Below are 14,694 nucleotides of genomic sequence, written 5' to 3'. Positions count from 1 at the left end.
CATATGAATTTTCCCTTACCTGGTGTTTTAATTTCATACCCTAAGGTTAAATAAACAATAGGATTTCATTTATATCCAAAGTGATCGATGGATATTAATGGGTTTTTTTTGAGACACAGTCTCACTTTGTTGCCCAGGCTAGAGTGAGTGCCATGGCATCAGCCTAGCTCACAGCAACCTCAAACTCTTGGGCTCTAGCGATCTTCCTGCCTCAGCCTCCGGAGTAGCTGGGACTATAGGCATGTGCCACCATGCCTGGCTAATTTTTCTATATATTATTAGTTGGCCAATTAATATCTTTCTATTTATAGTAGAGACGGGGTCTCGCTCTTGATCAGGCTGGTTTTGAACTCCTGACCTCAAGCAATCCTCCCGCCTCGGCCTCCCAGAGTGCTAGGATTACAGGCGTGAGCCACCGCACCCAGCCCAACAGATATTAATCTTTACCTTGAGGACTGATTACTGGCAGGTTTATAAAGCAAAATAAATCCAAAATAAAGAAATCTCCACAAGAAATAAGTCACACCAAGAATACTGTATCACTACAAATTTTATTCAGAAACCCATCTTTGTGGTTTTTTTTTTGTTTGTTTTTTAAAAAAAATTCCCATTATGAACTGGTTTGGTCAATCAACTACAACACTTTCTAGCAGACATAAGGTAAAAATGGCTCGGCTCAGAATCGCCCAGATCTTTCCCGGTCTCGCGATCGCCTCCTGTCCCGCTCCCGTCCCCCACCGCCACCGCCGCCGCCGCCACCACCACCACGACCACGGTCTCTGGACCGAGAACGACGCTCCCGGGACCGGGACCTCGATCTATGCCTGCAACCAAGGAAAACAAGGAAATTGTAGCATCAATACAAAACAAAACCGCAATTACTAACATATTAAATCACCCTACCTCATCAAACTGATGGCACTAATAAAGAACAAAATGCTGACAACTAAATTGCAAGCCATAACTGTGATTTCAGATGTTAAAGTTTCAGGAAACAAAACACATTTTATAACTGAGTATGTTTGACATCTTCCATCTTCTAAACCAACTCACATGATCATGGGAATCCTGACAAAACATGAACTGAATACACATTACCTTCAACCCTCTATAGGCACATGCTACTACACACTGCTAATTTTTCTATTTTTTTTGTAAAAATGGGGTCTTACTCTTGCTCAGGCTAGTCTTGAACTCCTGAGCTCAAGCAATCCGCCCACCTCAGCCTCCCAGAGTGCTAGGATCACAGGCGTGACCCACCTCGCCCAGCCATACTGCCAGTGTCTTGAAGGGAGGACATCACTAATCCGCCCCCAAATCAACAGAAACCCCGGTAGGCACACACACTATTTAAAGGAAGTTACAGTATCTATCTGGGAGAATAAACTACGGTACACTCAATTCTTCACAAACTTCATTTTAGTGGTTACCATATAACCACTCTCTTGTTTAAGTACTAAGGTTTGGTTTGATCTCTACTGGAGAAGTAGGATAAAGAAACTGTTTTCTGTGTGCAGGTAAACAGTTTTCTCCAAAATGTACACTTTTCCATCTTAACATATATACTAAGATCTAAGCAGCACTTTTTAAATAGAAAGGACACTTATGCCATTTTTTGTTTTCTTAAGGGCAAAAAAGCCATCAAGCATTACAATGGCCACATGGGACTACTTACTTCTTGCGCCGGCGCCCATACAGCTCACGCCGCAGTTCTCTAGAAATGGGCTTCAAATGCATGAAGTTACAGAAGCCGCCTCGTGTACATTCTCTGTGGGTCGGAAACAGAGCTTATTACCTCGTGCACACTCCCCCCAGGCTGTGCTCTGTCACGGTGGAGGTGGCTGTGTCAGCCTGCCCCACACTCACCCCATCTCATACTGGCGGCAGCAGGCTTCTCTGAAGTCAGTCACAGGCGAGAGCTCAGCATGGATCGGCTGTCCGTTAAACCAACGGTTATTCAAGTCAATCACAGCCTTTTCCGCATCTTCTTCACGGCGAAACTGAAAAGAGAAAACAAAAATGGCTTGGAGCTCACACCTTAGTATCACATTTTCAATCACTGATCCAAACAGATATTATGTGCTTACTTAGATATAATACAGTGGAATCATGTTGCAGGACAATTTGAAAAACCAGCCAACCCTTTATGATTATGGAAACTTGCCATCCTTTTCAAATCCAATTGGTTGAAGGAGCAAATGTAATGATTGTATGGCAAATGAAGTTTTTTTTTTTTTTTAAAGGAAAATATAAATAAATTAACTTTTCCCTAGTCCAAACAGCATCTAAGCAACATTAGATATCCTTCACTAGAATACTGCAGAAAGGACCCGTGGCTGCTGGGGAGCAGGGCCCGCCAGACACCCAAGATACCTGATAGCTGGCAAAGTGCCAAGTCAACCCTCCGAGTCCTTTGTGAGCCTGAGCCTACAGGGTCATGGTTAACTGCTACCAGGGTACCCACTCCTCGCTTGTTGGCCTGAGCTGCTGGCACACAAGGCTGCCGCCATCCTGTTCCTACCTTGACATACACGTTCCCCACCAGGTGGTCTCCCAGGTTGTCACAGACGTTCATTTCCTCAACTTCCCCGTACTTCTCCTCCATTTCTGTAAAAACCTCCTAAAGGGAGATCACAGAGGCTTAAGGATAGTTATATATATGTTAAGAGTGTAATTAAATATAGCTCACATACAAGTATGGTTATTAGTGGAGAAAAATTTTAACTCCAGGCCGGGTGCGGTGGCTCACGCCTGTAATCCTAGCACTCTGGGAGGCTGAGGCGGGCGGATTGCTCGAGGTCAGGAGTTCGAAACCAGCCTGAGCAAGAGCAAGACCCCGTCTCTACTATAAATAGAAAGAAATTAACTGGCCAACTAATATATATATAGAAAAAATTAGCCGGGCATGGTGGCGCATGCCTGTAGTCCCAGCTACTCGGGAGGCTGAGGCAGGAGGATTGCTTGAGCCCAGGAGTTTGAGGTTGCTGTGAGCTAGGCTGACGCCACGGCACTCACTCTAGCCTGGGCAACAAAGCGAGACTCTGTCTCAAAAAAAAAATAAAAAAAAAAATTTTTAACTCCTTCCAAGCAGACATAGGTCAAGAGGTCTACCAACCATAGTAGTCAATTTTCTTACCTCAAAAAATTCATCATAGTGTTCCTGCATCTCAACATCGCTCACCGCACCTGGAAACAACAGAAATCTTGCTGGTTAGAAGGGGTTAACCGCGAGTGAACTCTTGCGCTTAAACTCAAACTGCTACAACAACACAAGAGATTATCTAGAGAAAACCGGGCAGAGCTGCATTCTGCAGCACTGAGCAGCTGCGGCACACAGCTACTTGTTAATGGTGTGAAGTGTAGTAGGGTTTAAATGCCCCTATGGCAGTCTCAATTCTGGTTATTAAAATATTAAAACCACAACCAGTTTTAATCAGCATCAAAAGGGCCACATTTTCAGAAAGTGTGAGGACAAGTTGACTCTCAAATTAATAAACTTTTAAATAAAATTTTCTTCCTTTTAAGATTTAGAATGCAGGCCAAGTAAGTACACTGATTTGTTCCCCCTTTTATTAGTTTAAAACGAAAACGGAAATCAGGGTAAGTGATTAAGAGCTTATGTTCCTAACTAGTTTCTTTCACAGACTGTCAGCCATAGAATGCTATAAATTTTTCTGATGCGATTAAAACCCAAGCAACCATAAAGAACTCAGTAGGATGATTATCAGGCACAATTACCGTATTTTGGATGCCCCTAAATAAAGAGAAAGGTGCAATGCTTTGTGGAAGGAAGCACTTACATTCCAGAACTATTTCCATCAGTTTATCCTTCATAATTCACATGCACTAAGTGAAATCACATCCACTGTATGGGTAGATTTTGCAAATTTATCATTCTCTCTACCAAATTTTATGTTCAAATTCTAGAGCTCTCTAAACCCTGAGAAATCAAAAGCTGGCAAGTCAATAAACTGATGTTTCAGAGAGCCAGATGGGGGGCAGCAAAGGCCTGACTGGCATCAGGTTGGGCCAGCTCAGTCTTGGATCGTTACCTCCTGGGGACCACACTCCTGGGTGACTGGTCAGCTGACAAGTCTGGCTGCCTCATCCGGTGCATCCCACCAAAGGCAGCTGACTTTGAGCTTGCTCAAAGACCTTTTTATCTTTAAAAACAAAAACTAACTTATGTTCTGACTCTGAGAGTGATTTAAGTTCACTTTCTAACCTATCCGGGGCTATGTTTCAGTTATTTTTGAATTTCCAGGAATACAGTTTGCCTTCAAACCCAAAACTTATTAAATGCAACAACTGCTACTTCTGACAGCCTGCCAATGGTACCACAGGATTTCCCAACTTAAAAGCTACCAAGAACATACTCTCCTTCCCTGAGTAGAAATCAAGTTATAAACAGAAAACTAGCTGAGAGGCCCATTCCAAAGGGCAGATTTTAGTATTTAAAACTCATTTCCTTTTCCAAATCAGAAAGAATGTAAGGAGGAAAAATAATATTTACATGCTTAAAGTTTTAGCAGCTTTGAGAAAAGGTTTTGTGATGGTTATTTTAAACTACCTGGCTACATCCATTCTGCTTAAAATTTTCAAATCAATCAACATGACTTGAAAGGCAGAGATAAGAGCAATAATATACTGATTTACTAAAAATGTATTTATTTAAATGACTCAATCTATTTTAAATAATACAACTTGGAAAATAAACCAGTTTTCTCACAGAAATATTATTCTTAAAGTGGGATTCATATTTAACTTTAATTCATGTGTATGAACCTTTTTTCTACATGTCAAAGGGTATGCTAGGAAGAACCAGTAATTTTAGGTAATTAATTTCTTCTTAAAATGCAGAATTAAAATCTCATTTAATTTGTACAATCTGGACCCCAGAATTGGAATATTTAGCAATACCTAAACTTTTATTTGTAGTATACGCAAAACAAGAGTACTGTGAATTGCAAATAAAGACACAAAGAAAACTAATACAACATTCTATTGTCAATAAAGCACACACAGTCCCCAAGTCGACAATCAGGGCAAAGAATAATTACTGTTACTCAGTCACCTACTTGTCATTCACTTTTATCCCAGGGAGGGGTTAACAAAAATTAATAAGTTCATATATAAACATTTCCCTCTACCTATTGATCTTATTAAAGAAAACAAAACAAAACAAAACACCAGGTATTTTAAACCAAGGGTTACCAAGTAAATTTTGCTACCATCAGATTCAGGGAAAGAAACCTCTACTGTCAGGTCAGTGTTAGGATGGAAAAGCAGTGTCTCAGCAGGAAAATTTGCGAGAAAACCCCACCCCACACAGAAATGTGCTCCCCTCTTGAGCATAGCCCAGGCCTCCCAATGTGGGGCCGGCTTCTGGGATCATTCCCCCAGTGCAGGTCACTCTTAAACTGAGGGGCTCCAGGTGAAAGGTGTACCTGATTAACGCTTGTGGCTGTCCAAGGATATCTCAATTTCTACTGCCTTGAAACATCTAGCAATAGAGATGTATCTACCCTTTGGTTTGGACTCCTTGGTTTTAATAAGAGTCCAGGTGTCCATTTCAATTTATCCACGAATGACTAAATTCCAGTGATTCCGTAGCTGGATAGTTATAAAGAAATAAAATTCAACCTCTATTTCTTATTTCTCAGTACAGGAAAAAATTGGTAATGTCTACTGAATACCCAGATTAGACTTATTTCCCCACCAGGTAGCCTTTGTTTTTCAAAATGAAGCAAAGAAACTCCAACTCCTACAGCTGGAGATCGTATCTATGCAAGGTACATTGGTAAAAATTGAGTGTCTTTTTTGTCAAGGACCTTGTCAAGGACCTATCTGAACTGAGCACACCCAACCCAGTGTAACTAATTGGCACAGGGCTGGCAGGTGAGAAAACGCAGGGGTCAATGCAAGCTGCAGACCCCCATTCGGGAAGCATGCTCAGAACGCTCTCACAGCTAAAGTGTGACCTCCAGGATAGAGTTTAAGGAAAAAAGGATAATAAGAAATAAAATCTGAGAAATAATTTCAAAACAATTTGTTTTTTAAAGTTCCAGAAAGTGGGAGAAACATTCAAACACTGTTGCTCTTAGAGGGAAAAACATAACTCGATGTTCCAGTATATTCCCCCTAGGATGACGGTCAGAGTAAGGAACGAGAGAGCAGCAGCGGCTCCAGACTGTTTTAAAGGGCACCCTTTCCAGTCTCTTTTTCCCTTAACACGTGGGCAGGAGTTCAAATCTCCAACAGAGGTTTCCATGGGGTCAGTGGGACAAAAGCTCCTTGCCACCTCTAGTGAAACGCGGTCCTTGACACTACCACGGCAGACCAGATGGAGTGGACACTGAGCTCTGACACGCAAGCCCAGGGAACCAGGGAAGGAACTTGTATGAACTTACAGCGCAAACCGTCAGCAGACTGGGAAGAGTTTTGAGGGTTACGGTAAATGTTCAAGAGGGCAATGGTCTGAAATACAAAACGCAACAACTTTATATTATGGAAAATTAAATGTAAACACTTAACCGGTTGCCTTTGGTAATCGCTTCAGTCGAGATTCAATGCTGAAAAAAGAGCAAGTTATTTTCTTCAGAAGCAGAGATGTTTTCTCTTAGTTGATGGCTGTCTTGAAACACCCTAACACTGCAATGTAACAGAGATCTCATGATATACTAATACTGTATTTCTGTTTACAGAATGTAAAAAAACCTCTTCATTTCAAAATTTCAGTTCAGGTGAAAGTGCAAAGAACTTGAGAGGCTACTACTGACATTTTCTTAGATGTTACAGAAAACTTTAAATGAACTGAGAAAGAAAAGTGCCTAAATAAAATGATGAAAAAATTACTGTATTAGAGAAATACAGTAATTATATATCATGAAATCTCCCTTCCTAGAGAAAAAATCATAATGGTGAAATAAAACCCACACTTATTGGGCAACTTACCTTATTGATTCCTCAATATTCCTAAGATTTTTAATTTTACAGAAAGAACTTAACAAAGGTCAGGGGTTCAGTCACTGTAAAGACCAATGATCGGCTGATAATGTTAAAACCCAATTTCACATGGACGGACCCACTCTCATGACAAAGGTCAATCAATGGAAGAGGCCCGGCCTGCAGCCTTCCCTAGAAAAGCCTCCTGAACGTGGCCAAATGTCAAGTTCTTGCTGTGTGCGCCAAGGAGTTCCAGCACCTTGTCCTGTTTGCAACAGCTCTATGTCAGCAGCTCAGAAGCCAACATTGTTTGTCTCAATTAAGAGTGGGCTCTTTAACACCATTGTTTTAAAAAAATTTCTCCAACTGTGGGACTTACAGTGTGAGCCGTCAGCCGTCTGTGCACTGTTTTGGGGATTACGATAGATGTTTTGAATCAAGATGGTCTGCGGGGAAAAAAAAATAAAAAGGGGAATTCTACTGGCTGCTGTGCATATATTAGACAATTGCAAAGAGACAATTTGTTTGCAAATGGCTAAACGTTTGTTTGTTTTTCCCGCAAGTCAGACACTTGTCTTCTGAAGAGTATACCAAAACCATCATATTATGAAAACAGAGTTTGAGCAGTGACTTGGGTCAAGTCAGCCAGCAACCAAGAAGAAATTATAATTGTTTTGAGTAGTCCCACATTATTAAATGTTTGAATACAAAATAAATAGAACACTAACATTTTCTTGTACTTCAAGCTAGCAGACACTAAGATGTAGAAAAATTCACATTATAATCGTATTCCCCACACAAAATAATTTTTCGAAACCAAATGCATAACTCAACTGTATGCAGCACATCAAATTCTCTAGTCTTAGCAAAACAGGCACACCAAACAGGTTTCTTAACTGTCATGGATACGTGACTCTGATTTACACTTTCTTGGTGGAATCTCTGTTTACATAATACAATAGCTTAAAACATTTGTTCTTTTCCGATCCTTCTTTTAAGGAAAAAATCCTTTTAGCCCTTGTGCTTTAAACTGGATCAGGCAGACTTGAAACCTTACACTGTACCGTTCTTCTTAAAATCAAGTTGTCTGAAAAAACAAACCATGTTTAAGTTAGTAGGCTAATATATTACATAAATCTTAATGTCCATATCACTGTAAGAAGCTTACAAAAAAACCCACCCTAAATTATGCTAGAGATTTACAAGCTAGATCAGTAACTGCATGATTAAGAAAAATAAATATTCAGTCTAAACAAGACGTATGTATGTAAAGCATTTTTGTAAGTGGTTTTATAAAACCAGCCGGTTCTCTTTCTAGCTACATTTAAAGGGCAGTGGTATACGCCAGCTCCCCAGTCAAGGATCTGCAGCTGGGAAACCTACCTGGGAGGAATGTCCAGCAGCCAGAGAGCACACGCTTAGCCACTAGACTCAAAGAGGCACCTGCACTCGGGGTCCAGCACCCTCCCAAGCCACAGGTACTTCCCCAAACTGACTTGACTTAGTTTCCAACTGGAGTCACTACAGCATGACAACTCTGAGGCAAAGTTCAACTAAACCTTAATTGTCAACAGTAAAAGTCACTGCAGGTCTCACTCAGATAATCTGCTAGTGCTGTTTAATGCACCATGTTGTCTGATCTGCAGTACCCCAATTAACTTCACATTTAGTACTCTGAGGTACTCAACCATTCAGAAAAAAACAAAATAGGAGTTTAAAGAAAGCTCGCATGACTGGGTGGACACACACTTAAGGTGCATAGTTACTGTAAAATCTATGGCTGGTGGTTTAGTTGCAGAGATTTAGTTCATAAATCAAGTCATTTGTTTTAAAAACCAATTACAATATATATACAGAAATTTAAAGCAAGGTTCTCCAATATTCTGAAATTCACAAAGAGATATAACCAGAGGTATTAAAAGATAGATTCTTTTCTTTGGCAAAAATGTCTAAAAAAAAAAAAAAAGATAGATTCTTGTTATACTAACCACTTAGTAATTAGGAATAATGAAGGGGGAAAGCCACCTGTTTCCCTTCTACAAATACACTGTGCTATGGGGTTTTCCATGGGCTTTGATGGCAAAACACCCATGTCCCTTCCTTCCAGCTCCCTTATACCGAGCGGTGGGTTTTAAATGCTTACAGGACATACAGAAAGATGTGAGCTCAAAGGCAGAGGGTAGCAGCTTCTAGGGGCCACACAAAACAGTTACATGATGGTTCAGAGGCTGCACATTCAGATTGCAAAGCAGAGCTGGAAGGAGCTCACCGGCCCTATGTCTAGAAAGACTCAAGTATAGATTTTCAAATTTTCTCATAAACTTGGGCAGAAGTTTTCTGCTATTAGAGATAGCTTTCTCCCTTTAATCCATCAGTGATTCCTTGTAGTGTACAAAGCCCTGCCTTTTCTTCAATTAACCAAAAAGAAAACTATCAAAAAAATCCACAATTTTTGGTTCAACTGAACTCAGCAGGTCTAAGCCCAAGATAACAGGCAACTACCTCTTGATTAACTGAACAGACAGGCCCATCTTTATGGGCATTTATGGCCATCTTCTACCAGTAAGCTCTGCTTCATGTCTGCATGACATGGTGCAACTTGCTGTCTCCTCAACTCGGGGTCTGAAAGTAAGGACACACCCAGAGAAACTCCAGCAGCAAAGCATGGTGTACCTGGTGACAATCACTCTAGCTCGTAAGGTGGCTCCATCACCTCTACTGGCTGCAGGGAGCAAAGACCAGAAAGCCCACTCTGCACCCACTGGTGTGTGGAACAGGGGCACTGCCAGCCCTGGACATGTTATCTATTAGAGGGATAGAGAGGATGGCAGGGCACTGCATACCAAGCACAGCCAACAAACAAACATTAGAACTTATTTTTAAACAAGTTCCTCTAATGATAAAAACAGGGAATGGTGCTCTCAGACCTTCCACTGGGAGTGGTTTACCTGCCTTGTCATTTTAACAAAAGAACATACGAACACAAATGAAAAAACTAGAGAAAAAAATTACTTGTTCAATGTGAGGAAATTATTAATTGCCTCTAAAAAGTGCATGAAGTTTTGATAATTTACATGAAAAAAAAAAAAAGAAAAGAAAAAGCAAACAAACCTGGCTAAAGGTCGGTTTATTGTGCAACCGAGAGCACCTGTCTCCATGACGACATGCTCCAATTTTGAAATAAAATGAACAGTTGACTCTGTAAGGGAAAATAAGAGCTGATTATTTTGCTGGGAAAATATCAAACACATGGAAATGTCATTACCGTGATATACACTATCAAACTTTTTTTTATTTCACAAAAACATAGGTGCCTAGTTTTTTGTGGTAAGTAAGCACCTTTCTCTTCCTTGCAATATTTTAGGCCAGCTTTAACTTCAACTTCCCTTTCTACAAACAAGCTACTCTTTCAATAAAGCCCACTCTAATCCTAACCCAATTCCTCCTCATCAAAAAAAAAAAAAAAAAAAAAAAACCTAAAATTAACTTAATCATATCTGCTCTCCAGTTTTCCATTATGAAATCCTCTATTGACAACACCAAACAATATAGTGTGTCAAGATCTTGCCTAGGTCAGGGCAAGTTGCCCCAGGTCTTAGGTGATACCTGGAAAATGAGGAACATGCTTTGGCATTGTTCTAAGAACTAGAGAGAAAGTATGTGTGCTCCATACACCGTGCTCACCAAGTGCTATCATCATCTAAGGAAAACAGAAAAAAATTGGTTCTCTCAAAACCTATGAGAACAAACCAAGCGTAAATAAAAAAAAAAAAAAAAAAAAAAAAAGGTCTGAAGTAAATAACTCTCCTGGTTTCAGTATTCTGAAAATGAGCTAGTAGTGGACTGGCCCAACATGCCTTAAGAGATACCAAATGTCATCTTCTGTCACTACTGCAAAGCCCCCCATAATACTGTTCAAATACTTTGATGATCCACACCAAATTAAAACCAGCAATTATGCCTGTGTGACAGCAACGCCAGGTGGTTTAGCAGAGCTGTGATGAATTATGAACTCTTACTAGAACTAGATGGACTCCATTAAAATTTCAAGTTGCACAGGTGGGAGGGCTACCCTGTAAATTCAATGTTTCAGCAAGTGCCATTTGTTTAAATGGTCAATCCAGAGTTAAGACAGAAGGTCCTCAACCTTGATGAAATGTGACAGACCATGAATACTGACTGGCCACTGATTTATTACCAGGTAGCAATAAACATAGGCTTGTCAGAATTTATCAGGAAAGGAAAATGATTATTATGTATATTTGCAAGTTTATCTTAGAAGCCTCACTTTAGATTATCTAACTTGAGTGGACAACAACATATCTTTAGGAAGTCACCTGAAAATGAAGAAAGAGCTTATTTAAAAAATCTCAGGATGGGAAAACCCCTTCCTTAGACAATTAATACCCAATTATTTCATACAATTAAAACAATTCTTGTTCCTGTACTTGCAGTGATGGTTTTCATTTCACGATGCCCACTTACTTACAGTTCAGTAAATTAATCAAAATTTTTCTAGCAATAAACTTCAGTGGTCTACTTAATTAAATTACTGAAATAAAATGAAAATATATAAAGGATGTGATTTACTACCACATAAAAGCTATTAGAAAAGCTATGCTTGGATCTACAAAATGTCCATAACTTCAAATGTATAATACACTGTTTTTGTTTTTTTTGAGATGGGTGTTCCACTCTGTGGTCCAGGTTGGAGTTAAGTGATCCATTCATGGCCTGAACTCCTGGCCTCAAGTGATACTCCTGTCTCAGCCTCCCAAAGTTTTGGGATTACAGGCGTGAGACACTGCACTCCATCATAAGCTAAATATTTAACTGGTAGAGACCTACATTTTACTACTAGCTTAAAAAAAAAAAAAAAGTTAATAGGCACCATAATCTTCATTTTTTACGAATTGATCTTGTTTCCTAGAAGCTAAAATCCCCACATCTCCTGGAAATGAAGACGTAAGTAACCTAGATTTAAAAAATCAACTTTTCAGAACTGAAACCATAAAAATGTTCAGAACTGAAACCATAAAAATGTAAACCTCTAGAGTTTTGCAGAGTAACAGGAAAGAAGAGTATGGTACATACAAACATAAATGAGAAGGTGAAATTAATGATGGCCCTGATTCTGCAAAAATTCTTCAGCCTAAACTCAGAGAAACCTTATTTCAGAAAAGCTGTTCTATTCATTCACCAAGATCATAAGGCTAGCTTCCCAACCCACCTCCTGTCACCTCACAGCATTTAGGATACATACTTTTCCACAGCACCTAACACATTTTAACGAGTTTTACTTCAATTATCCTTAGGAGAGCCATTCTTGACTTCCTTGAGGACAAGACCCAAATTTTATCCATCTTTGAGTCCCCAGAGATTGGTCTATAGTTGACCCCCAATAAATGTTTTCACAGTGACTATGACTGGTGATTCTGGCATAAGATTTTGCTAGAAAGAAATATAGTCCCCTCTTCCAAACAACACAGGAGATTTTATTACGTGTAAAGAGGACATTTTACAAGATAGATTCCATCCTGGAAAACAAACATTTTAAACACTGTATGAAAAAAGTGACATTAAAAACATTATCTATGACAAACGTAGGGGTTTCTCACTGAAAACATATATTCATGTAAGCTTTGTAGGGCATTGAAAAGTGCCAAGATGGTAACTACTTACTCAAAGAGTAGATTAAGCCAGACGTCTAGTCTTTAGGTTCTCAAAGTAAGAATTATCCTTAAACGTCTGGAGCCATTCCCCTGAGTCTAAATTTCAGCGGATGCGCTGGAAACTATTATGTGCCAAGGTGGCAATTAAACGAAAGTGAAATTAAATTTTTTACTTTTAACCTAACAATTGATCAGGGAAGGCATGCAACCTTAAAAAAAAAAAAAAACTACCCAAACATCTTTTCCTTATATTGGAATTGCATATTCAATTACAGACAGTTCCCGACTTAACCTCTGTCGACTTTGACGACGGCTTTACTCGGGGCATCACATGCATTTACGATGGGTCTATCAGGACGCAATGCCGCCATAAGTGGAGGAACATCTGTGTTTTTAAGGGCAGACTATGTCTTTCACGGTTAGTTAATCCAGGAGTCTCCGTGATGCTTTTTCACATCATGTCCTCACTGCTGGCCCCATAATCTCTAGGACAGGCAAGAAGCTTGTTAAGGGGGTAAAACCCCAGCACTGAGGACCCTAAGTTATCTGGCGACTTAGCGTCGGCCTGCCCGACGTGACATTAGCAGGCTGAATTCGGAGGAAATGCGTTAACAGCGCAGAGGCCCGGATCCGTCAGGCAACTTCAGCACCGCGCGAGGCGGCTTCCGGGCGCTGACGGGAGGGCGGGCGGCCGGGACCCGGGGGAGAGGGCGCGGCCGTGGCGCCTCCAGAACCAGGGCCTGCCGCCCGCCGGCGCGCTGCAGCCGCCCCGCTCCCTGCTCCCGCCGCGCGGCCCACGAGGCGGCAGCGCGCGGCCCGGGCGGGCGCGCGAGGGGCCGGAAGGGCCCGCGCTGCTTCCCGCCGCCGCGCCCCTCCCCCGCCCCGCGCCGGCCCGCCGCGCGTCCCGCCGCCGCCCAGCCGCCCCGCGCCCGGCCATGCCCTAGCCCAGAGCCCCGGCGGGCGGCCCTCACTCACTTGTCTTTCTCGGTGCCGAAGATGGAGGCCAAATACTCCGCCATTTCCCACCCGCCGCCGCCGCCGCCGCCGCCGCCGCCGCCACAGCTGCCGACGCCGCCGACCCTGCCGACGCCCGCGGGAGACGTCACCCGGACGCGACGACGCTCGGATCTCCGCCCCCGACGTGGCGGCGCTACCCAATCCGGCGCGGCGCTCCCTGAGCGGGGGCGGGACGCAGTGCGCGGGGGCGGGGCGTAGCGCGCGCGGGAGCCCGGCGCCCCCTGCCGGCGCCCTCCCGCCCGCGCTCTCGGCGGGCCTGGGCGGCCGCGGGCGCCACGCCGGCCTAGGGCTCTCCGCGGGGCGCCGGGGGCTGAGGAGCCTCAGCTCGCCCCGCCGCCGGAGCACTAGAGAGTGCCGGCTTTCCGCCCCCGGTTGGGCCCCGGCGCCTTAAAAGAGAAATCCTGAGGCGGAGCGAGTACTAGCGGAGTTTACCGGGGCAAGTCTGAGGTCCGCAGCCCCCGGGGCGCGGACTCAGGCGGCCCTGAGTGTCCGCGGTGGAGCAGCCACCTGTAGCTCGTTAAAGGGAAAGAAGAGCCATTTCTTGCGTTGTTTACAGCGAGTTCACATCAAAATAACACGGGTTCCGGAGTGGCCGCCCAGTGCGCTCCGTATCTCGGATTCCGGGAAGAGAGATGAGGGCGAGGCTCTCCCTGGACAGCCGCCCCGGGCAGGGACTCGAGGGAAGTCCGGTGCTCAGTCCGGGGCCTGACCGGTTTTGCAGACCTCTCACCGCTCCCCCTGCCCGGAGCCGTTTTCTGTTCTCAGACCCCCTCTCCCCTGCCAGCAACCCTGTCTGCCCCGCCACCCCGAGGTGGGGCTGGAAGGCCTGTGACCCGCTCCTGGGATAGGCTCTCAGTCCCCTCGGGACACAAGGCTGGAACCATTCTGTTGGAAGGATTCTATTCATTCCTCCTTCTAGTTTAGCCCCATGATGTCATTTTCATCTGGTCCCCTCGTTCCTCAACTCACCTTCAATTTACCCAATTTCTGATCAAGCTGTCTACTACCATGGTTGGATCTTCAGCAGGCAAAGCCCCTGGGGGCCGTGGGGCAGGACCAT

The 14,694-nt window shown here is 43.0% G+C and overlaps 1 protein-coding gene across 3 annotated transcripts; it reads right to left on the bottom strand.

Moving 5' to 3' along the window:
* Positions 1-532: 532 nt before the first annotated feature.
* U2AF1 (U2 small nuclear RNA auxiliary factor 1) lies at positions 533-13,730 on the bottom strand. Of its 3 annotated transcripts, XM_075999862.1 has the most exons (9): positions 13,593-13,729; positions 10,057-10,144; positions 7,325-7,391; positions 6,411-6,477; positions 3,137-3,186; positions 2,522-2,620; positions 1,867-2,000; positions 1,676-1,768; positions 533-824 (listed from the first exon to the last, which is right to left on the bottom strand). In XM_075999862.1, exons 5-9 carry the CDS (start codon positions 3,164-3,166, stop codon positions 677-679), a joined length of 504 nt encoding a protein of 167 aa, XP_075855977.1. In that variant the 5' UTR covers positions 3,167-3,186; positions 6,411-6,477; positions 7,325-7,391; positions 10,057-10,144; positions 13,593-13,729; the 3' UTR covers positions 533-676. The 3 variants fall into 3 exon arrangements, with proteins under 3 accessions (XP_075855977.1, XP_020140269.1, XP_020140268.1); XM_020284680.2 differs by lacking the exon at positions 6,411-6,477 and having other exon boundaries at positions 13,593-13,730; XM_020284679.2 differs by lacking the exon at positions 7,325-7,391.
* Between the last annotated feature and the right edge of the window lie 964 nt (positions 13,731-14,694).

The sequence above is a fragment of the Microcebus murinus genome, chromosome 1 (genome assembly GCF_040939455.1).
Source record: "Microcebus murinus isolate Inina chromosome 1, M.murinus_Inina_mat1.0, whole genome shotgun sequence".
Taxonomy (NCBI): Eukaryota; Metazoa; Chordata; class Mammalia; order Primates; family Cheirogaleidae; genus Microcebus; species Microcebus murinus.
The sequence above is the reverse complement of the archived record's forward strand: the minus strand, read 5'-3'. Positions and strand labels throughout refer to the sequence as shown.

Excerpts from the sequence above, each read along its gene's own strand:
- U2AF1 (XM_020284680.2), bottom strand. The coding sequence starts at position 13,636 with ATGGCGGAGTATTTGGCCTCCATCTTCGGCACCGAGAAAGACAA. Across the intron at positions 10,145-13,592 it reads TTCGGCACCGAGAAAGACAA|AGTCAACTGTTCATTTTATT; the intron begins GTGAGTGAGGGC and ends TTTCCCTTACAG. Across the intron at positions 2,001-2,521 it reads TGGGGAACGTGTATGTCAAG|TTTCGCCGTGAAGAAGATGC; the intron begins GTAGGAACAGGA and ends TTCTCTTTTCAG.